We start from the raw sequence: 23,655 nt of genomic DNA, 5'->3' as shown, positions 1-23,655 counted from the left end.
CATTTATACTGTCCTAAAATTACATTCGGCCCTTTGAAGGCAACTGTGAGGCTGATGTGGACCCTGGTGAAAATCAGTTTGACACCTCTGATCTAGTAGAAGAGAAAGACATGAATAATATAATTACAGAATATGATAAGAGGTAGAAATAATGTCCTATGGGAATTTATAGAGTAGGAGGATATTCTGATATGATGGAGAGGCATTGAAAAAATGTCCAATGTAAGTTCTGTAACAAAGTAGATATATTCTTGAAGTTCTTTTTAAGGAACAATATATAAATTACAGTTTGGGGGCATATTGTATTTAAATGTTGAGGCATATTTGAGTACCCATAAGTTTGACTTAATATTATCCAAGCAATATATGTAATGTAGACTACTTAGTCTTAATATGCTTTTCATATATTTTTTTATATTTTTTATTGTTGACATTATTACAGATATACCCACTTCCCCCCTCTTTTGCCCCCCTCCACCGAGCGCCCACCCCCAAACCATCACCACATTGTTGTCTGGGTCCATGGGCTATGCATATATGTATATATATCCTTTGGCTAATCTCTTTCAGTCACCCCAACCCCTCCCATCTGATATCTATCAGTCTGTTCCATGTATCCATGTCTCATTATTTCATTCATTAGTTTATTTTGTTCATTAAATTCCACATATGAGTGATATATATGGTATTTGTCTTTCTCTGACTGGCTTATTTATTTATTTATTTATTTGGTTTTTCTTTTTTTATTTTTTTTAAATATAATTTTTATTTAATTCTTGTTCAAGTACAGGTTTCTGTCTTATATTCCCAACCCTGCCCGCCCCCCACCCCATGCTCCCCACCTCCCTCCCCTTTCCACCCCCCACCCTTAGTTATTGTCCATGTGTCCTTTATACTTGTTCATGTGAGTCCATCCCCTTTTCCCCTATGATTCTCTCCCCTCTCCCCTCTGGACCCTGTCAGCCTGTTCCATATTTGAGTGTCATTGGTCGTATTTTGCTTGCTTGTTTGGTTTGTTTAGATTCCTGTTAATGGTGAGATCATATGATATTTGTCTTTCACTGCCTGGCTTATTTCGCTCAGCATAATGCTTTCCAGTTCCATCCATGATGTTGCAAAAGGCAGTAGTTCCTTCTTCCTTTCTGCGGCATAGAATTCTATTGTGTAAATGTACCATAGTTTTGTGATCCAGTCATTGACCGATGGGCATCTAGGTTGCTTCCAACTCTTGGCTATCGTGAATTGTGCTGCTATGAACATTGGGGTGCATAGGTTCTTTTGGATTGGTGTTTCAGGATTCTTAGGATATACTCCTAAGAGTGGAATTGCTGGGTCAAAAGGTACGTCCATTTTTAGTTTTCTTAGAAAATTCCATACTGTTTTCCATAGTGGTTGTACCAGTCTGCAATCCCACCAACAGTGAACTAGGGTCCCCTTTTCCCCACAACCTCTCCAGCACTTGTTTGTTTCTTTGTTTATGATATGACTGGCTTATTTTATTTAGCATAATAATCTCCAGGTCCATCCATGCTGCCACAAAGGGTATGAGTTCCTTCTTATCTATAGCTATGTAGCGTTCTATTGTGAAAATGTACCACAGTTTTTTTATTCAGTCTTCCACTGATGGGCACTTAGAGCATTTCCAGATCTTGACTATGGTAAATAATACTGCTATAAACATAAGGGTGCATATATTCTTTCTGATTGGTGTTTTGGGATACTTAGGATATATTCCCAGAAGTGGAACTGCTGGGTCAAAAGGCAGTACTATTTTTAGTTTTTGAGGAAAGTACATACTGTTTTCCACAGTGGCTGCACCAGTCTGCATTCCTGCCAGCAGTGCACTAAGATTTCCTTTTTTCTACACCTTTGCCACACTTTTTTGTTGATTCATTGATAGAAGCCAGTCCAGTAGATGTGAAGTAGATACCTCAGTGTGATTTTTAATATGCATCTCTCTGATGATTAGTGACATTGGGCATTTTTTCATATGTCTATTGGCCATTTGTATATCCTCTTTGGGGAAGTGTCTATTCAGGTCCTTTGCTCATTATTTTTAATTGACTTGTTTGTCTTCCTGATGTTGAGTTGTATAAGCTATTTATATATTTTGGAAATTAACAATTTATGAGATGTATCATTAGATAATATGTTCTCCCATATGGTGGGCTCCCTTTCCATTTTGATTATGGTTTCTTTTGCTGTGCAGAAGCTTTTTACTTTGATGTAGTCCCATTTTTTTCCTGTGTTTCCCTTGCCCTAGGAGGAATTTTAACCAAAATATTGCTCCAAGAGATGTTTGAGATTTTACCGCCTATGTTTCCTTCTAGGATTTTTATAGTTCCCTAACTTAAATTTAAGTCCTGTGTTGATTTTGAGTTAATTGTTGTGTATGGTGTAAGTTGGTGGTTTAGTTGCATTTTTTACATGAACCTGTCCAATTTTACCAACATCATTTATTGAAGAGACTTCATTGTATCAAATATTAATTGACCATAAAAAATATAGGTTGGTTTCTGAATTCTCTGTTCTATTCCATTGATCCACTGCATGTTTCTTTGCCAGTACCAGGCTGTTCTGATTACAGTTACTTTTTAGTATAGATTAGTTTAATATAGTTTTAATATACTGTAGTACCTGGCATTGTGAACCGTCCAACTTTGTTATTCTTTCTCAAGAATGCTGAAGCTATTTGGGGTCTTTTTTTTGGTTCCATATTAATTTGGGGGATATTTGTTCTAGATCTGTGAAATATGCCATTGTAATTTTTCAGGAATTTCTTTGAATATATCATTTGGTAGTATGAACATTTGAATGATGTTAATTATCCCAGTCCATGAACCTAGTATATGCTTCTACTTGTTTATGTTTTCTTCTGTTTCTTTCCTCAGTGTCCTCAGTTTTTTGAATATAGGTTTTTTACCCCCTGGTTAAGTTTATTACTTGGTTCCTTATTTTTTTCTTTTTGTTGTAATGGTAAATGAGATTTTTTTCTTAGTTTGTTTCTCTGGGAGTTCATTATTATTGTATAAAAGTGCCACCCACTTGTGGATATTAATTTTGTACCCTGATACTTTGCTGAATTTATTTATTAAATTAAATAGTTTTTTGGTGGAGCCTTTAGAGTTTTCTATGTATAATATCATGTTATCTGCAGATAATGACATTTTTACTTCTTCCTTCCCAGTTTATATGCCTTTTATTTTTCTTTTGTGGCTAAGACTTCTAGAATTATCTTTAATAAGAATGGTGAAAGCAGACATCCCTGTCTTGTTCGTACCTTACAGGTTATATTTCACTTTTCATAGAAATAAATGTATCTTGGAGTCTCTTACTATTAGAGCAACAGTGAAATATTTAAAGTACTAATGGCAGTTTTGCAAGTGAATTTCATTTAAGCTCCAAAAATACAGTTTGTGTTTCTTAAGTAAACCACATGGCTCACATCTATATTTAGAGAAAATGACTCTTTTTTTTTTTGGTAAAAACTCAGGAGTAGTTAGCTAGAAATATCCAAGTTTTCTTTTAAAGGATTTTTTATTCAAGGGCTGCTTTGTTAAACATTGATTTCTAGTGTGCTGGATGCAAATCTTTTATAAATTCTTTATAATCAAGTTCCCTGCTTGGAATTTTTTGGCATCTTGGTGTTTACCCTGTATTTTTGTGTCTCCCACTTTATATTAGCATTCATATTAATGCAAGTTCTCTTCTCATTGGCATAGACTTGGACATTACATTTAAAGCTTGCTTTCAATCCTGTCCCTCAAATGAATTTCAATTAGTCTTGGATATAATATATATTTAACATTCATTCTTAATAAATTGATAAGCACTAACACTTGAGATTCAGGCATTTCTATTGTGTTGAATTGAATATTTTGGAATAGGAAATCACACTATATAGACTTAAATAAGTAAATACACTAGAGGTGTATCATTTCCTTGTCAGTGCATATCTCCAATCACATTGTACAGCTTCTTAAGTCTAAATCAGGAGTGCTCTAAAGACAAAGTGTAAGATTATTGTCAAAGGCTCATCAACTACATGTTTTCTTTTCCCATTTTCTCTTCTTGGTTTATCATCTATATTTTTCTAGTTTGGTGTCTAAATATTTAAGATCATGAGCTATATAAAAAAATAGTGACATTTGCAATTCTAGGCCAGGGTCCTGTGGTCATACTGGTTGTTCACTTTAAGGACTTGGCAACAATTTGACAAGCCATAGAATCCAGGAGTTAGAAAAACTTCAAAAGATATTTGAGTTCTTGTGATAGGATCTTGGAATACAAACAGTTCCTTATTGGAACTCTTCTTACTGGGACAACTTTATCGTTTAGAGGTTGCATGCTCTTTTGGACAATTTTTTTATTTGTTCATTTTGTTTTTGTGTTTAATTTTTTCCACTCCACCATTTTCTCATCTTTAAAATGAGGGTATTATCTCTTTCAGCAGGTTGTTGTGAAGATTAAAGGAAGTAACAGATATAAAAATATTTTTAAATTATAAAATAACTATATAAATATGAGGAAGTGATACTAGCTTCCTGCTCCAAGCCACAGTGATAAAAGATGGCTACCTTGATGTTGGGAAGAAAGACTTAACTCTGGTCTTCAGTGGGACTTAACCACTCGGAGATTTTTAAAAAATATTTTATTTACTTATTTTCAGAGAGAGGGGAAGGGAAGGAGAGAGGGAGAGAAATATCAATGTGTGGTTGCCTCTCATATGTCCCCCACTGGGAACTGGCCTGCAACCCGGGCATGTGCCCCAACTGGGAATCGAGCTGTGATCATTTGCTTCACAGGCCCGCGCTCAATCCACTGAGCTACAGTGACCAGGGCACAACTCAGAGATTTTGAGCATGGCGTTCCTCCTCTTTGGGCTTCAGTTTTAATATGTCAGATTAAATATCAGGCTAGGTGACCTCTGAGAACTCTTCTAGTTCTCAAGATACTAAATGTAGTTCCTTTTATTGTCACCCTATTATTTACTTATGATTCAAGCAACAAAATAGAAGGGAAAATATTTGTGCTTAAGATAAAGTGCCATCATAGAATTCTCCTTGTGAGTTGTGGGGTAACTCAGGACATGGCCCCTCCACAACCTCAGAGAACAGGTGGCTGCATGGCCAACAGCCATAAGGACAAGGAAAACAGTCTGTATCTAGATGTCACAGCCCTCTCAAGGCCCCTGTGTCTCAAGGCTCCTGTGTTTATCACAAAGTGTAGAATTTTCACATGCAACTGCTGCTCCCTCCTCCCTCCCTAACCCTATAAATAGCACCAATGCTGGAGGCAGGGTGCAGTCCTTCTTGCACCAATTCACCACCATTGGTGTACTCCATGTAGAGTGATCAACAAACAGGATGTCCACAGCATGTCCATATCTGCTGGTCTTCCGGGTGTCTTTTTACAAAATATGATAACAAGTGCAATCCCCTGGTTTGGAGTTCCTGCATTACATGAGTTAACTCTCAATTAAGTCCCAAAGTGAGAATAAGGGAGCCTCAATTAGTACTTCTTTCCATCTGAAGACTAGGCCTTCCTGTTAACTGTTTCTATGAAATAACAATCAGAATTTTCTGCTGTTCCTGTGACAGCAAAGAAATAGTTTGACTAGTAATCTTTTTGAACTAAGACAAATACCTTTCATAAAATGATATCTGATATAGGAGGTAGGTTTGGGTGTTAACAAATTTGCTCACATACCTACATTCATGGATTATTCTATTCTAAAATATATTTGCTACAGATATATAAAAATGTGTTATAAGAAACTGTTACAGATATTTTTGAATAGTACTTTATATTTTCATTTAAAACATCTTATTGCCCTGGGTAGTATGTCTCAGTGGATTGAGTATTGGTCTGCAAACCAAAGGGTCACTGGTTCGATTCCTAGTCAGGGTACATGCCTGGGTTGCAGGCCAGGTATCCAGTTAGGGGGCACCTGAGACGCAACCACTCATTGACCTTTCTCTCCCTCTCTTTATCCTCCCCTTCCCCTGTTTAAAAACAAATAAATAAAATCTTTAAAAACACTTTTTATTAAATGTCCACTGTATGCCAGATATTATACTACAGACTATTTAAATTATTTCTAATTTTCACATAGCCTAGATATCAGATGTGGGTTTCTCTACTGGGGATAGAGGTGCATATATGGGGATGAGGAAGCTGTTTACCTTCTCACAGTGACCTCTGGTTCTAAGTGCCTACTTTTTGCTGAATTTCTGCCAAGTTTATTCATTTTGCATTTCAAAATAAGAAGATTGCTTATTATCTTGACATGTTGCACATGCTATCTCTCTATTCCACACAGCATCTATCCAGCTGTGACATTTGGCCTCTTCTTTGATTTACACGTATATTTACTTGCAGTATTTGTGCATAAAGTAGATTTTAATGAAAGAGACAGAAGATATTTTTGCAGCATCACAAATAACTTCAGATTAACACTGAATGTCTCATACCACCTGGGACTTTTTACTTTTGGCCAGTTTATTGTTTACTCTCTTATCTTTCCTTCATCTCTCAGTTTTCCTCTATACCCCCACTTCAGTTCTGATTTAATTATGTAAAACATTTTAGTTCTTATTCCCTGTGTGAGCCTGGGGCTCACCTTTGCATGCCCAGACTCATGTAGGTACATGCTGAATGGGAACAAAACAGGTCTACCACTTTCAGAAGCCACCCTCCTTTAGAAGGTGGTAGTGATTACAAACAGTAATTTTTCCATAAGCCAAATAACACTGTAAGGATTGGTATTATCCTCATTTTATAGATATGTAAACAAGCTCAAAGAATTGATGACATCTCCAGGGTTATTTATTTAATAAGTAACAAAATCATATTTTGAATCTAGGTTCAATTGAATTTTAATTGTGTGTACTTTCTTCCAAGTGAGAAATGATTTTTAAAAGTGGAAAAGATACACTTTTAAGGTTCTCTAAGCTTGAAAATAGGAAAATTGTCTTGAAAATTTATAGCATCTGAATCCATTTGGAATAGGAACATGTAGCTTTACCATTACAGCCCAAAGATGCTGTTTAAGAAGGTAGGGAAAAAGTGAAGTTTTAGTAATTTGAGAAATACTGCCTGATAAATAGGACATTTATTATGGTTACCATATTTTTTGGAGCATAAGACACACCTAGGTTTTAGGGGAAAATAGGAAAAATATTTTTGAAGCAGAAAATATGATAAAATATTTAATAATATAAATAACATAATATTTCACCAATGTAAATATAAACAGAACTCATCAGCAGTATTAACAACCATCATTCCTCCCAAATGCGTAGGTGTGTCTTATAGTCCAAAAAATGTGGTGATTAAAATCTTATCTTTTATAAATTTATTTAATTGAATAAATATTTATTAATCTCTAACTTTATCATTGCATTTTCTTAAAAAATAGTTTTTCTAATATCTATGTTTCATTACAGAGACAATTAAAGGCAGATGCTAAAAAAGCTATTGGAAGGCTTCAACTCCGCACACTGAAACAAGGAGACAAGGTATATTCATGACTTGAAAATGCTTTGTGTTTTAAAGCAACACTTACCTGACCATTGTGAAAGCTAAGGGTTCTTCCAAACTAGTCTTTTGGTTGGAATTTATAAATCTTACTGACTTTTAAAAATGTATTCAATGTTGGAGGTATGCTAAAAATGGCCCCCAAAGTTATCTAGGTTCTAATCCCTGGAACCCGTGAATGTTACTTTATATGGCAAAAAGGACTTTGAAGATGTGACTAAATTAAGGATTTTGAGATGGGGAGATTATTCTGGATTATCTAGGTGGGTCCTAAATATAATCAATATCATGTTGGAGTGAGGAAGGGAAAGATTTGACTATAGTACAGTAGGAAGCATGACAATGGAAGCAAGAGTTTGGGGTGACACCAGAAAGGTGCCATGAGCCAAGGAATGTACACAACATCTAGAATCTGGGGGGGAAAAAGGGATTCTCCCTTGAATCCTTCAGAAGGAGCATAGCCCTGTCAACTCTTTGATTTTTAAAATTATGATGTCCATGACAATGAGAAAATAAATTTGTGCTATTTTAAACCACTAAGTAATAGTAATTTGTTTTAGCAATAACAGGAAGCTAATACAGTGCTTTGATATAACTTTACTTGAATAGGCTCAGATTTAGGACAGTTGAAAAATACCATCCCTGTGTAAAACGTATATCAAAGCTATCTATAGAACTTACTGAAGTAAAAAATATCATTTATAATAGCATCAAAACCATTAAATAGTTATAAGTTTTACAAAATAGGTACAAGATCTATATGCTGAAAACTGCAAGAACATGGAAAAAAGAAAGCAAGGAAGAACTAAATAAATGGAGATATATACATGTGCATGACTCAGAAGACTCACTGTTGTCAAGATGTTGATCCCCCTGTCAAACTAATCTATAGATTCAATGCAGTTTCAATCAACATCCTACTGGATCTTTTGTAGAAATTGACAAGTTGATTCTAAGCTTATGAGGGGAAAAAAACCAACTACAATAACCAAAACCATTTTAACTTAATTTTTATTGCTGACACTGTTACAGATGTCCCCATACTCCCCCTCTGCCCACCTCCACCCAGCCCCTGCTCCCCCTTCCCACTGGCTATCCCCTCACTGTTGTCTGTGTCTACGTATCATGCATATATGTTCTTTGGCTAATTCCTTCACCTCTGACAGCTCTTAGTCTGTTCCATGTAACCATACCTCTGTTTCTGTTTTGTTTGTAAGTTTACAAGAGGGGATCTAAAAACCCAGAATTTATATATAAAAGATTTTGTACTCATTCTTACATGTTTAAATTTCAGTTGCCTTCAAAGTAGTCTCCATTCCATTCAATACAGCAATTAAGGCTTTTTTCCACAGCTTAAAACAATTTTTGAACTTGTCGATTTTTATGCCTTTTAGTGTTTATGCCATTTTTTGTTCCATCCCTTCCATATTGGCAAAATATTTTCCTTTGAGGACTTTTTTGTAATCTGGGGAAACCAAAAAAAAAGTTGCTCAGGGTGACATTGGGTGAATAGAGGGGATGAGGCACAGAGGTTATGCTGGCTTTGGTCAAAAACTGCTGAACACTCAGCCCTGCTGAGTGGGCAGTGCACAGGTGTGCTCGTAAGTCATGCATCATGAAATGGGCAAATACATTGAGAGTCTGCAAAAAAATTTCACTGAAACCAAATGCAGCCTCTCACAACATTGCCAACTGGTACACTGGTACAGATGGGTTTCTAGAACACTCACCTAGAGGGGGAAACTTTTACTAAAAGAGGCCTGCCCTCCAGAAAAGAATTCAAGGTTTTTCTTCAGTCCCACCTCGTATTTTATTAGATTCCATATGTAAGTAAGATCAACTTGTCTTTGTCTTTCTCTGATTGGCTTATTTCAATTAGCATAATAATCTGTAGGTCCATCCATTATCACAAAAGGTAAGATTTTTTTCCTTTTAAAGCTACATAGTATTCCATTATATAAATGTACCACAGCTTTTTTATCCATTCATTTACTGATAGATACTTTGGCTGTTTGCAGTTTTTATAAAGAAGAACAAATTGGATGACTAACATTACCTGATTTGCAGGGTTATTTTAAAGCTACAGTAGTCAAGATATTGTTATATTGATATGATCTCACATATAAGTGGAACCTAATCAACAAAACAAGCAAACAAAATAGAACCAGAAACATGGAAATAAAGAAAAAACTGACAGTGACCAGAGGAGTGGGGTGAAGAGGACAATGGGGGAAAGAAGGGAAAGGGTCAAGTCAAGGGACATGTGTAAAGGACCCACAGACAAAGACAACAGGGGGTGGTGAGGATTGAGTGTGGGAGGGAGATGGGTAGGGCAGGGTAGTGTAATGGAGATAAAATGGGGACAACTGTAATTGAACAACAATTAAAAAAATTAAGATATTGTGGTATTGGAGAAAAGAGAGATCTGTATTTAAATAGATGGTACAGAAGAGAGAGTCCAGAAATAGACCTACACATATATGATTAATTGATTTTGACAAATGTACCAATGCAATTCGATAAAGAAAGGATAGCCAATTGTTGGCTCTCCATATACAATGATTGAATATCCATATGTGAAAAAGTGAACCTTAGTCCATACTTAATGCACTTTGTAAAAATTAACTCAAAATGGATCACATGCCTAAACACAAAATATAGAACTATGAATTTTTAGAAGAAACATCAGAGAAAAATATCTTCATTACTTGGGTTAGGCAAAGATTACTTTCATGTGATACCCAAAACATGTCCATCAAAAAAATGAAAATTTGGCCCTAGCTGGTGGGGCTCAGTGGATTTATCCCTGGGTTGTGGGCTAGGTCCTCAGTAGGGGGCATGCTAGAGGCAACCACACAGTGATGTTTCTCTCCCTCTCTTCTCTCCTCCCTTCCCCTCTGTCTAAAAATAAATAAAATATTTTTAAAAACAAAATTTAACACTGTCAAAATTAAGACTTTTTGCTCTTTGAAAGACAATGTTAAGAGAATGAAAAGACAAGCAACAAACTAGAAGAAATTATTTGCAAAACCCAGACTGATAAAAAGCTCTATCCAGAATATATAAATGACTCTCAGTACTCAACATACAAAAATCTATTGAAAAGTGGGCAAAACAGACATTTTACTGAAGGATATATATGGATAGCAAAAAAAAAGCACATAAAAAGATGCTCAATATCATTAGTCATTAGAGATATAAATAAAACCACAGTCCACAGCACATTCATTTGAATAGCTAATACCGATACAACTGACAACACCAAAAGCTGGCCAAGATGTGGAAAAATTATAACTCTCAAAAATTTCCTGGTGAAATTGTAATGTATAGCCAGTTTGGAGAACAGTTTGCCAAATTTTCATGAAACCAAATATACACTTTCCAAACAACCAAGAAATCTCACTAATAATATTTACCCTAGAGAAAAAAATATGTTCACATAAAAACTTATACACAATTGTTTGGCTTTATTAATAATTACCAAACAATGGGAAAGAACCCAAATGTCCTTCAAATGGTGAATGTAAAAACACTGTGATACATTCATATCCTGGAATAATATTTCGCAATTTAAAGGGAAGGGACCCCACCGATACACAACAATATGGATGAATCTGAAATACATTAAGTGAAAGAAGCCAGAATCAAATGCAGGAGTCCATATATAGAATATTCTGGAAAAGCCAAAAGTATAGGAACTAAAAGTAGATCAGTGGTTGCCAGAGGGTGGGGGTGAGGATAACTATAAAAGGAGAAGATAACTATAAATGGATACAGAGGAATTTGTTGAAGTAATAAAACTATCTTATATCTTTATTGTGGTGGCAATTAAGTGACTGTATGCTGGTATGAATTTGCAAAACTGTATAATAAAAGGTGAACTTTAGTGTGTGTGAATTATATTTTAATTTTCTTTAAAATTTTCAGCAGTGATTTTATTTTATTTTTAATCATATTTTATTAATTATGCTATTACAGTTGCCCCAATTTTTTCCCATTTGCCCACATCCACCCAGCACCTCCCTCATGTATCCCCACACCATTGTTCATGTCCATGGGTCATGCATATAAGATCTTTGGCTACTCCATTTTCTATACTGTACTTTACATCCCCATAGCTATTCTGTAACCACCTATTTGTACTTCTTAGTACCCTCACATTTTCACCCATTCCATCATACCCTGTCCCATCCAGCAACCATCAAAATGCTCTCCATATCCATTATTCTGTCTCTGTTCTTGCTTGCTTGGTTTGTTTTTTAGACTCAGTTGTTGATAGATGTGTATTTATTGCCATTTTATTGTTCATAGTTTTTATCTTTTTCTTTCTTAAATAAGCTCCTTTAACATTTCATATAATAATGGTTCGGTGGTGATGAACTCCTTTAGTTTTTTCTTGTCTGGGAAGCTCTTTATCTGCCCTAAGATTCTAAATTATATCTTTGCTGGGTAAAGCAGTCTTGGATGTAGGCTCCTGCTTTTGATGACTCTGAATATTTCTTGCAATCCTGTCTAGCCTTGAATGTTTCTTTTGAGAAATCAGCTCACAGTCTTATGGGAAGTCCCCTATAGGTAACTAACTGCTTTTCTCTTGCTTCCTTTAAGATTCTCTTTTTATTTTTAACCTTTTTTATTTTAATTATGATGTGTCTTGGAGTGGGCCTCTTTGCATCCATCTTGTTTGGGACTCTGTGCTACCTAGACTTGCATGTCTGTTTCCTTCACCAAATTAGGAAAGATTTCCTTTATTATGTTTTCAAATAGAATTCCTATTTCTTGTTCTTTCTCTTCTCCTTTTGGCACCCCTATGATGCATCTGCTGGAATGCTTGAAGTTGTCCCAGAATCTGATTATATTATCCTTGGTTTTTTAAATTTGTTTTTCTTCTTGTTCTGATTGGTTCTGATTTGCTTATGTTCCAAATTACTGATTTGATTCTTTGCTTCATCCACTCTACTGTTGTTTCCCTATAAATTTTCTTTATTTCAATTAATTAGTGTTATCCTTTGTTTCTGACTAGGTCTTTTTTATGCTGCTGAGGCCATCACTAAGTTCCTTGGCCATCCTTATAACCAGTGTTTTGAACTTTGCCTCTGATAGATTGCTTATCTCTATTTTATTTAGTTCTTTTTCTGGAGTTTTTATATATGTTTTTTTTTGGGGGGGGGCATGTTTCTTTGTCTCCTCATTTTGGCAGTCTCCCTGTGTTTGTTTCTATGTATTAGGTAGAGCTGCTTTGACTCCCTGTCTTGGTAGCAAGGCCTAATATAGTAGGTGTCCTATAGGGTCCAGTGGCACAGCCTCCCCTATCACCCAAGATGGGTAATTGAGGTATGCCCTTCATATGGGCTGAGTATACCCTCCTCTTGTAGTTGATCCTTGGTTGCTGTTGGCAGGTCAATGGGAGGGATTTACCTAGTCCAGTCGGCTGCAAGTATAGACTGTGTCCACTGACCACCAACCTCTGCCCTCTATGGACGATCAGCTGTGCACTGTAGCTGTCCACTGGGTGCACAGGCCATGGAGTTTCCCAGGTAGTATAGGGCAATGTCAATCACCACCTGTGTTCTGTCAGGGGCCACCCTGCTTAAGCTATAAAGCAATCTGAGATGGCTGCTACTGGTGCCATGCCTGGGGCCACTTAGCAAGACATAGAGGGTCTCGTGGTTCCCTGAGGCTAGCTGTTGCTTGTTTGAAAGGATTTAGGAACTTGTGAAGCATGAATCAAGACCACCAATTCCTACGGAAAAGCCACTGTTAACAGCTGTAAGTTGGGTGGAATAGAGCCTCACAGGATCTCCAGGATGAGTCAAACAGTGTTAGCCAGGTTGGTGGAGTCTCAGATATGGCACCCACCTGCCAGCTCCGGGGATCTGTGGGAGGAGGATTCAGAAAAGGGACAATGGCCTCGGCTTGCCTTTCTGTCTAGGAGAAAGCTATCTCCCAGCTCTCAGCCTGATGCCAGACATTTCATTTCCTCCATGTATGCCACTGGTGCCTTTCAAGGTGCTACTCTGGTGCTGGAGCTCAGAGGGAGTGAGTCTGAGTAAGTTTGTGTGTAGGTTCTTTAAGAGGAACTGTTTGGAACTCTAGAAGTTTCTTCCACTGATTCAATCCCTGCTAGTTTTTGCAGCTGGAAGTTATGGGCACTTATCTTCCTGGCAGTGGAATGCTGGGCTGGGGACCCAGGTGTGGTGCTGGGGCTCTTTGCTCCCAAGATATCCCTCAAAAAATTTTTTTAAAGATTTTATTTATTTATCTTTAGAGAGGAAGGGAAGGAGAGAAGGAGAGAAATATCAATGTCTGGTTTCCTCTTGTGAGTCCCCTGTTGGGAACTGGCCTGCAACCCAGGCATGGGCCCTGACTGGGAATCGAACCGCGATCCTGTGGTTCACAGGCCTGCGCTCAATCCACTGAGCTACACCAGTCAGGGCACTCCCAGATTTTTATCCACCACACATGGATGTGGGACCAGCCCATTCCACATCTCTACCCCTCCTACCAGTCTAGATGGATGTGTGCTTTTTTAAATTCCATCATTGTTAGACTTCCATTCAACTCAATTTCTGATGGTTCTGAATGATGGTTGTTCTATAATTTAATTGTAATTTTGGTGTGGTTTTATGAGGAGGCAAGAAGTGTTTACCTATGCCACCATCTTGACCAGAAGTCTTAATTTTCTTTAAATGGTACCACATAGCTAAAGAATTGTACAAATTGCATTTTGTAAATTCTAAAACTAGAAAAATATTTAAATTAGTGCTATACATTTCTCTTTGGGCTATTCCCATTTTGTTTGACATTATTCTTTTACTTTTTTTCCTTTTTATTGAATTCATTGGGGTGACACTGGTTAATAAAATTACACAGGTTTCAGGTGCACAGTTCTATAACACATCATCTATATACTGTATTGTGTGGTTCACCACCCCAAGTTAAGTCTCCTTTCATCACCATTTATTCTTCTTATACCCTCCTCTACGTGCCTCCACCACTCCCCCTTGTAGTCACCACACTGTTGCCCATGTCCATCAGTTCTCTGTTTCATTTTTACATTTTAAGACTAAATACTTTTTATTTTAAATTTCAGTTATATAATGTTATCAACTATAGTCACCATGTTTTACATTAGATCTTTAGACCTTATAACTGAAAGTGTGCTCTGTATTTGTTTCATTACTAGCACCTAGCAATCACTTTTTTACTCTGTTTCTAAAGTTTCACTTTTCTTCAGAATCCAATTAAGACAAAATAATTTTAAATTGCTTATTTAAAATAGTCATTAGTGATATGATATTCCTCCTTCTATAGGACTAATACAATTTAAATACATGTATTTATGATGTTGCTCTGTAGTTTAATGTATTATTTCTTATCTATTAGAGTAATAATAACTTTTGCTCATAGGAAATTGGCCCTGATGGAGATAGCTGCGCTGTGTGTATTGAACTATATAAACCAAATGATTTAGTGCGCATCTTAACCTGCAAGTAAGTTTGATTTCCACTTATATTATCAATAAGAATAGCTGACTTACAAAATTGATTGTAATGAGGGAAACTATTTTGAATATTTTAAAATTGATGTATTTAATTTAAATTATTTTTATTTAAATATAAGAGAATGCTTTATTTTTTAATATCATTGAAAATACTATAAGGCTAATTATATAAAGTTTCCATAATCTGGTACAATTAGGAAAATAGTTCAGTGTAAATTGAGAATCTAGTCAGCACCACAATTTATTTGTATACACATACATACTTGATTATTTACATTCATTCTAAAAATCCTATTAAGAAAAAAACCACAAAACTAACTTATTACCTATTTGGAAGTCTTTATTCTTTTTTTTAAGTCCACATTTGAAAGTTTTCTTAACACTCTTTCTTTTAGCTATTAAATAGTGGTTCTCTTGGAATGTATCACATTGTCTAAAGTATCAGCCCTGTGTTGTACTCACTACAATTTTGTACTATATTATTGGGAATGACCGAACATACCATGTTACAGTTAGGGAATGACAAGATAATTGAGATATGAAATGCTGAACAAAGTCTTAGGTCAGCAGCATCTTAGCCATTTTTCAAGTAATGAGTACTGAAACTATTTATTTTTAACTAGAGCAATAAGGCTTTTATATTTGAAAATACTATATTATGCAATTTCCAAATTTTGCTTCTGTGGCTCTTCCTTGGTATTTATGCTGTAATGTAATGATTTTGAACAAGTGTGCTACAAGAATTTTTAAAACATGCAATACCTGACTATTTAGTCGAGGGCATTGACCTCTTTCCATAGATTGTCAAATAAAAAAAAATGACAATAGCCAACACTACCATAGCCATTCGGTATGAATGAATAAAAATTATATCTATCTTTTGTCAGGCAAAAAAATATGTTTTAGTGTGCTGCAGAATTTTAGTAATTAGTTTATACATGCCATGAGATGCAAGATTGAAAACCACCACTGTAATAGTATGTTTAAAATTTTAAAAAGCATGTTAAAATATGAAGCAAAATTATAGGGTAACCTGTAATATATTAGGCAAAATGTTGTTGCTATTTCACAACTGATAAATAAGTTATATGTTTTTTTTCTTCATTAGCCATATTTTCCATAAGACATGTGTTGATCCATGGCTGTTAGAACACAGGACTTGTCCTATGTGCAAATGTGACATACTCAAAGCTTTGGGAATTGAGGTAAACATTACTAAACTATTTATATGAGGAAACTTAAGCAATGCATTATTTATGTTCCTGAGCCTTCGGGAGAATAACATGCTTATTTTAGTTTTGTAATGTGTTATGCTTAAAGTTTATATCCCAAATTGGACCCACTTATATCACCTCCATTTTCATTCCCCACCCCTTTCCTCAAATGTATCTGGTTTTTGGTCAGAATTTGAAGTAATAACCATATAAACTACCAACTGGATTCTGATATCCCTTTCTCATTTTTTTTTTACTGCCTTACTATTCCATAGCAACCAAACTTGTAGCTTAATGAGCTTGTATAGTTCCAGAAAATATAATAAATATTAAATTTTATTTGGTAAATGAAAAATAAAAACTACCTCTTCCACAGTACACACAACAGAGGATCAAGCTCAAAAAAACTCTTCCTGATTGTAAGAGATATATAGAATAACATGATTCTCAATTCCCCTAAAGAACATCATGAGATTTTCTTTTTGACTGACCACCTTGTACCAGGAATTATATTATGAAGTGCCAGGATCACCCAGATGAATATGTCAGGTGTAATGGAAATCTGTTTGTAACACCTTTTGCCCCATTGGTGGACCCAGTTACTCCAACTGCCCTGGCTGAGTCCAGCAAGAGATTTTTGTGATTATTAAAAGGGATTATAGGTTTAAAAGGTTAAAAGCATTGCTATAATAAGTCACCTATGAATAAACATTGTATGGTATGTTAAAGAAAAGCATATAGTCTGACAGTCTTAATTTGTTCAAATGCCTTTCAAAGGTGGATGTTGAAGATGGATCAGTGTCTTTACAAGTCCCTGTATCCAATGAAATATCCAATAGTGCCTCTCCTCATGAAGAGGATAATCGCAGTGAGACTGCATCATCTGGATATGCTTCAGTTCAGGGAGCAGATGAACCACCTTTGGAGGAACATGTGCAGTCAGCAAGTAAGCACCATGCTAAGGATCAAAGTGCCCACAAATACCCATTGTGGGTCTTAGCATTTGCTCCACTCATCCATCAATACACTTCAGATTTTTTTCTATGAACAATTCAATGCAGTATGTACCCCCATGTTAACTTAATATACATATTCAAATGTACCTGAACCATGAAATATTGAATACATTAGGAATGGGATTATTCACAGAAGAAAATTTTTATTGGAAAGCTTCTCTGACTCATTTAAGCACTCTCTTGTTAATTTACAGAGGGTAAGGAGAAACTTTAAACTTCAGAAGCCATTGTTTATTGCACACCAATCAGAAATTAGGAAAGGAGTTCTGAAATGACAATGTTGAATTCAATTTCCGAAAGCTTGATTTATACATAACTTCTCAGGAACCCATCTTTTGCACAGATTGAAACTAAGAATAGTATGTGCTGCCACCTGTTGATTATTTATCATGAAATGAACAAACCTTGGAAACTAAAACTGAATACAGTAGTATCCCCTCATCCATGGTTTTGCTTTCCATGGTTTCAGTTGCCCACAATCAACCACAGTCTGCAAATATTAAATGGACAATTCCAGAAATAAACAGTTCATAATTTTTAAACTGTGCACTGTTCTCAGTACTGTGATAAAATCTCACACTGTATAAGCTCCTAGCCAATTAGTCACTTAGTATCCACATCAGTTATAAGATCTACTGTTTTACTGCAGTGCTTGTGTCCAAGTAACCCTTATAATAAGTAGCCTAATGCTATGTCATAATACCTATGTCATTTACCTCACTCAATCTGATCACATAGGCATTGTATCATCACACATTGTAAGAAGAAGGGTGAGTACAATACAATAAGATTGGTGAGAGCATATTCACATGACTTTTATTACATTGCAGTTATAATTGTTCTGTTTTATTCATTGTTGTTAATCTTTCATTTGTGCCTAATTTATAAATTAAACTTTATCATATGTATGTACACAGGAAAAAACTTAGTTTATATAGAATCGAGTGCTATCTGCAGTTGCAGGCATCTACTAGCAGGACTTGGAACATAGCCCCTGCAGATTAGAGGAGAATACTGTACATTATTTTAAAATTAATATCAATCAGTATTGCAACTTAGTAATATCATAGCAGCAAAAAATTTTAGGAAATTCTGTTATGTTTTTCTTAGAAAACCTCTATACAAAATTTTTTGTGTCTTAAACTTCCACCTTTCTTATGGTTTGAATTTTTTTTTCTTAATCCTCCTTTTGAGATACATTTTGGCATAAAGTTGAAGAAAAACTAAATGTCAAGATAACTTGTGATATGTCAAATGTCGGCTTCTTATGACATAAACCTTTGTCCTCTGTAGGTTTATCAGTGCCATAGATACCATTTCTGAAGATGACCCTAAGAATAATATACAAATACAAATCTTTTATTTTATGTAATTGAATCTTCAGACACATCCTAGAGTATAAAATTATCAAAAGAATCTTAATAATCTCTGGATTATTCTTCCTATAATAGGAAATCATTGTCTATTTGCCCCTGATGAGATTTTGTACCCCTAACTGTGTGGTAATAGAATTCAGTGAAGATAAAGGAGAGTCTACAAGATAATTCAGTTTATTGCTAGGCTTATTTTTTAAAGTTCCAACTTACTTCTTTTGATGCTCTGTTCTTCCTATCGGGGCAGGTGGTAAGCAGAACAATTTTTCTGAGAAGTAAATGAAATGATGATCCATATTTCACTTCCTGTATTCTTCATAAGGATGAATGATAGTAACACCTACCCAAGTGCCTCAAACCTGAAACAAGGGAGGCACTATCTCTTTGTCCTTGATTCTTCTCTCTTCTTTTTTCTATTGATTCAATATCCTTCTTCTCTAATTCACTTCCTAATTTCCAACCTTTATTCTGCAGTTATAGTTTGAGCCACTATTTTCTCTCCATTCCTTCCAGCCTTCCTCCTCCAAGCATTGGGGAAGACTAGTCTAACTCCTGTTCCTCCTTTAAAACTCCCCCCTCTTTGAGAAGGCTCCCTCGACTTGCATATGTGACCCTACTGTCTGCTTCTATAGAAGTTCTATCATTGTACTTATTGCACTGAATTGTATTAAAACTTTAAAGTTCCCTTTGGGTAGGGACAGCATCCTGTTCACTGTTTTATATCTGCACCTAGCACAGTCTGCCACATAATAGATACCTAAATAAGTGTTGAATGAATGACCACCTAGAATAGAGTTAATTTTATATGTGATTATGGATCACTACTTCAGGTACCTTGCCTACTAACCATTGATTGTTATTATGATAGTTGATTTAAATAACTTTGTAAACACATAATTGATTTGTTTATGTCTATGTGTCCTATCATTGTGCTAAGTTCTATTAAGAGCACTGGTTTTCAAACTTAAGCATGCATCAAATCACCTGGAGGGCTTGCTAAAACAGAGGTGCTACCACCAATTTCTGACTCAGTAGATCTGGGTTGGAGCCTGAGAATTTTCATTTGTAATAAGTTCTCAGGTAGTACTGATACTGCTGGTCCAGGGACAACACTTTGAAAACCACTAAATAAGGGTCTTAGTTCTTAAACTTGGCTATAAATTAGAATCACCCAAAGAAACTTTAAACATTATTGATGCTTGGGCTCTACCCCAGTATGGTTAGATCAGAATTCATGAAGGGTAGGGACCAAGAACAGTTTCACAGATTTTTACTAATTTTAATTTGAAATACTTTCAGGTTAACAGAAAAGCTTCAAAAATAGTACAAAAATGCCCATATACCCATCACATGACTTTTCCAAATGTTAACATTTTATATAACCATATGCAATGATCAAATCCAGAAAATTAACTGATAAGATACTAACTAAACTTACAAATGTTACTCAAATTTCATCAGTTGACCCACTAATGTTATTTTTATGTCCCAGGATCCCACATTACATGTCCTTTCCCCCCAAAATTTATTGAGATATACATACTTGATAGATAACATAGTTTCAGGTATACAACATGCTGATATGATACACATGTATATTGCAGAATAATCATAAAATTTTTACAAGTGGTAAAAACATTTAAGATCTGCTCTCTTAGCAACTTTGAAGTATATAATGCAGTATTGTTAGCTATAGTCACCATTTGGTACAATAGATCCCCAGAACTTATTAATCTTATAACTGGAAATTTGTGTGCTTTGACCAACATTTCCCTGTTTCCATTAATTCCCAGTCCCTGGCAACCACCATCATACTCTCTGTTTTTATGAGTTTGGCTTTTTATAGACTCCATATATAAGTGAGATCGTGTAGTATTTGTCTTTCTGTCTGACTTGTTTCACTTAGCACAATGCCCTCTAGGTCTATCTATGCCACTGCAAATGGCAGGGTTTCCTTTTTTCTCATTTCTGAACAATACCCTTTATATAATTTTATTTCTTTATCTCTTCATCTATCAATGAACACTTAGGTTGTTTTCATGTCTTGACTATTGTGAATAATGCTGCAGTGAACATGGAGATACAGTACCTCTTCAAGATAGTGATACAATTTCCTTTGGATAAATATCCAGAAGTGGGATTGCTGGGTAATATGGTAGTTCTATTTTTAATATTTTGAAGAACCTCCATACTGTTTTCCATAGTGTACCAATTTACATTCTCACCAACACTTACCTTCTGTACTTTTGATAATAGGTGTTTAATATCTTACAAATGACAATATATCATTTTGGTTTGGTTTTGTATTCCCCTGGTGGTTACTGATATTGAATATCTCATCATGTAATTGTTGGCTGTTCATATGTATTTGAAAAATATGTATTCAGTTCCTCTGTCCATGTTTTTTTTTTTCTCTGTCCATGTTTTAATTGTATTATTTGGTATTTTGCTATTGAGTTGTATGAGTTCCTTATATATTTTGGATATTAATATCTTATGTAATATGTGGTTTGCAAACATTGTCTCCCATTCTGTAAGTTGCCTCTTCACTTTGTTGATTGTTTTGCTGTGCAGAAGCTTTTTATTTTGCTGTAATATCACTTGTTGATTTTTGCTTTTGTTCCTGTGTTTTGGTGTCATGGCCAAAAAATTGTTTCAAGACCAATGTCTAGGAGCTTTTTCTCTGTGTTTTCTTCTAGGAGTTTTGTGGTTTCAGCTCTTATGTTTAAGTCCTGAATCCATTTTTCGTTCATTTTTGTGAGTAGGGGTCCAGTTTCATTGTACTGCATGCGAATATACAATTTACAGAATACCATTTATTGATAAGACTCTGTTTTCCACATTGAGTGTTCTTGGTTCCCTTGTCAAAAATAAGTTGACTGAATGAATATGCATGGGCTTATTTCTAGGCTCTCACTTCTGTTCCATTGATCTATGTGTCTGTTTTTATGCCAGTGCCATACAATTTTAATTATTATAGCTTTGTAGTATAGTTTGAAATCAGGAAGTGTGAACCCTCCCAGTTTGTTCTTCTTTCTCAGGATTGCTTTTTCTGTATAGGCTTTTCTATGGCTACATATTAATTTTAGGATTTGTTAATATATCTGTGAAAATGCCATTGGAATTTTGATAGGGATTCCACTGAATCTGTACATGGCTTTGAGTAGTATGAAAATTTCAATGGTATTGTTATGCTCCATGAACATTGGACCTTTTCATTTATCTGTGCCTTCTTCAAGTTGTTCACCAGTGTTTTATAATTTTCATTGTACAGGGTTTTTCTTCTTATTTCTTTGGTTAAATTTATTTATAAGTATTTTGTTGTTTTTGATGCTATTGCAAAAGGATTTTTTTTCTATTTCAGATGTTTCATTGTGTATAGAAATATACTAGTGATTTATTTTTGTATTTTGACTTTTTGTCCTGCAACTTTACTGAACTCATTAGTTCTAACTATCCTTTAGTGTAATCTTTAGTGTTTTCTCTGTATAAGGTCATGTCATCTGGAAACAGATAATTTTACTACTTCCTTTTTGATTTTGAGGGCTTGTTTCACTTTCTTGACAAATTGCTCTAGCTAGGATTTACAATACTGTGTTGTATAGGAGTGGTGAGAGTGGGCACCCCTGTCTTTGTTGTCTGTGAAGCAGCACCAGAATGTTGCCAGAGAGTGGACCTTATTTCACCAACCTGGGTACTTGAGTTCTAGCTAAGAAAAATTTTAGAGCCAAGACTCAAACTATAAGCAGAAGTTTATTTAGTAAGTTACAGAGATAGAAGAGAGCTGTAGAAGAAGGAGGCTCAGGAAACAAGTTACAGAGGCAAAAGAAGGGCCCTTAGAGGTTAGGATAGAAAAAGGTAAAGATAACATGCCTTGGGGGAAGAAGAAGAGGGATAATAAAGGCACAGTGGTGGGGTTGGGGGGGCAGGTGGTGAACATGCTCACAAGAGGGAGAGGGAGGGAAATCCACATTGGGTGTTCCTCATAAGGGCTTTTAAACATGTGGATTTTAGGGGAGTCCCCAGCAGATGATCTCAGCAGAATGTTCATCAGCTTTCTAGATGTGTCCTTTCAGAGATGTGATCTCTAATGATTGGTTGGTGCCAGAGGCAGGGGTTCATTAGTCAATACAGATGGTCCTGGTGTCAGCCGTGTCATCTCTCCATCTGGTTTTGCTGCTTTTCTGGGCCTGGAAGTGAAACACAACTGAGGCCTAGATGTATTTGCTGCAGATCATAAACTCATTGTTCTTGGACCTTAATACTTAAGAGCTATTCTCCAGCCACCTTGGTATCATCCTCTAAAGGGGTCTAACTGCGTAACTAGCAATGTGTCAGGGGAGGGTCCCAACCACATGTCCAGAGCTATGAAAGATCAGGGGGTCTAAACCACATGGGCATCAATATGCTAAAGGTGGAAAAGTTATGCTGGGGATGAGATTCTTATTTTCCCAGGTTTTCCCCTTGCTAGGCACTGGGGCTTTCTGCCCTGGTGATCTTCTGTAGCTGGCCTATCATCCTTGCTCTGCTCATGTGTATCTAACTGCCTACCACAGTCTTATTCCTGGTTTTAGAAAAAAAGCTTTCAGCTTTTCATCTTTGAGTAAGATATTATCTGTTGGTTTGTCATATATGGCTTTTATTATATTTGGGTATGTTCTTTCTATATCTAATTTGTTGAAAGATCCACCTTGCGTTTAATTGTAATGTCCTCTTAGTTTCTAAGCCATGATTATTCCTTACTCTTTGTCTTTCATTACCTTGACATTTTTGAAGATTACTAGCCAGGTATTTTGTAGAAATTTGAACTTATCTGCTGTTTCCCAATGATTAAATTTATTGTCCTTTTCTATTTTAGCCAATAATGCCAGGGAAATGATGTTCCCTTTCCTGCTTCATGTCATATAATGAGTCATATGATGTCTATGTCTTATTACTGACCTTATTACTGATGGTTTGAACTTTACTCAATTGGTTAAGGTGTTATCTGCCAAACTTCTCCTTTTAAAATT

The 23,655-nt window shown here is 35.6% G+C and overlaps 1 protein-coding gene across 1 annotated transcript in view; it reads left to right on the top strand.

The window, feature by feature from the left end:
* The window catches only part of RNF128 (ring finger protein 128), a 73,781-nt gene that overhangs the window by 46,597 nt on the left and 3,529 nt on the right, over positions 1 to 23,655 (top strand). Inside the window, exons 3-6 of the mRNA XM_037067713.1 lie at positions 7,449 to 7,520; positions 14,947 to 15,029; positions 16,149 to 16,245; positions 17,032 to 17,200. Of these exons, the coding sequence (XP_036923608.1) occupies positions 7,449 to 7,520; positions 14,947 to 15,029; positions 16,149 to 16,245; positions 17,032 to 17,200 (421 nt within the window). The remainder of the gene's footprint in view (positions 1 to 7,448; positions 7,521 to 14,946; positions 15,030 to 16,148; positions 16,246 to 17,031; positions 17,201 to 23,655) is intronic.

Source organism: Sturnira hondurensis, unplaced genomic scaffold (genome assembly GCF_014824575.4).
Source record: "Sturnira hondurensis isolate 20B ecotype Veracruz unplaced genomic scaffold, ASM1482457v3 Scaffold0017394, whole genome shotgun sequence".
NCBI classification, from domain to species: domain Eukaryota; kingdom Metazoa; phylum Chordata; class Mammalia; order Chiroptera; family Phyllostomidae; genus Sturnira; species Sturnira hondurensis.
Note: the sequence above shows the minus strand (reverse complement) of the source record. Positions and strands in the feature narration are given on the sequence as shown.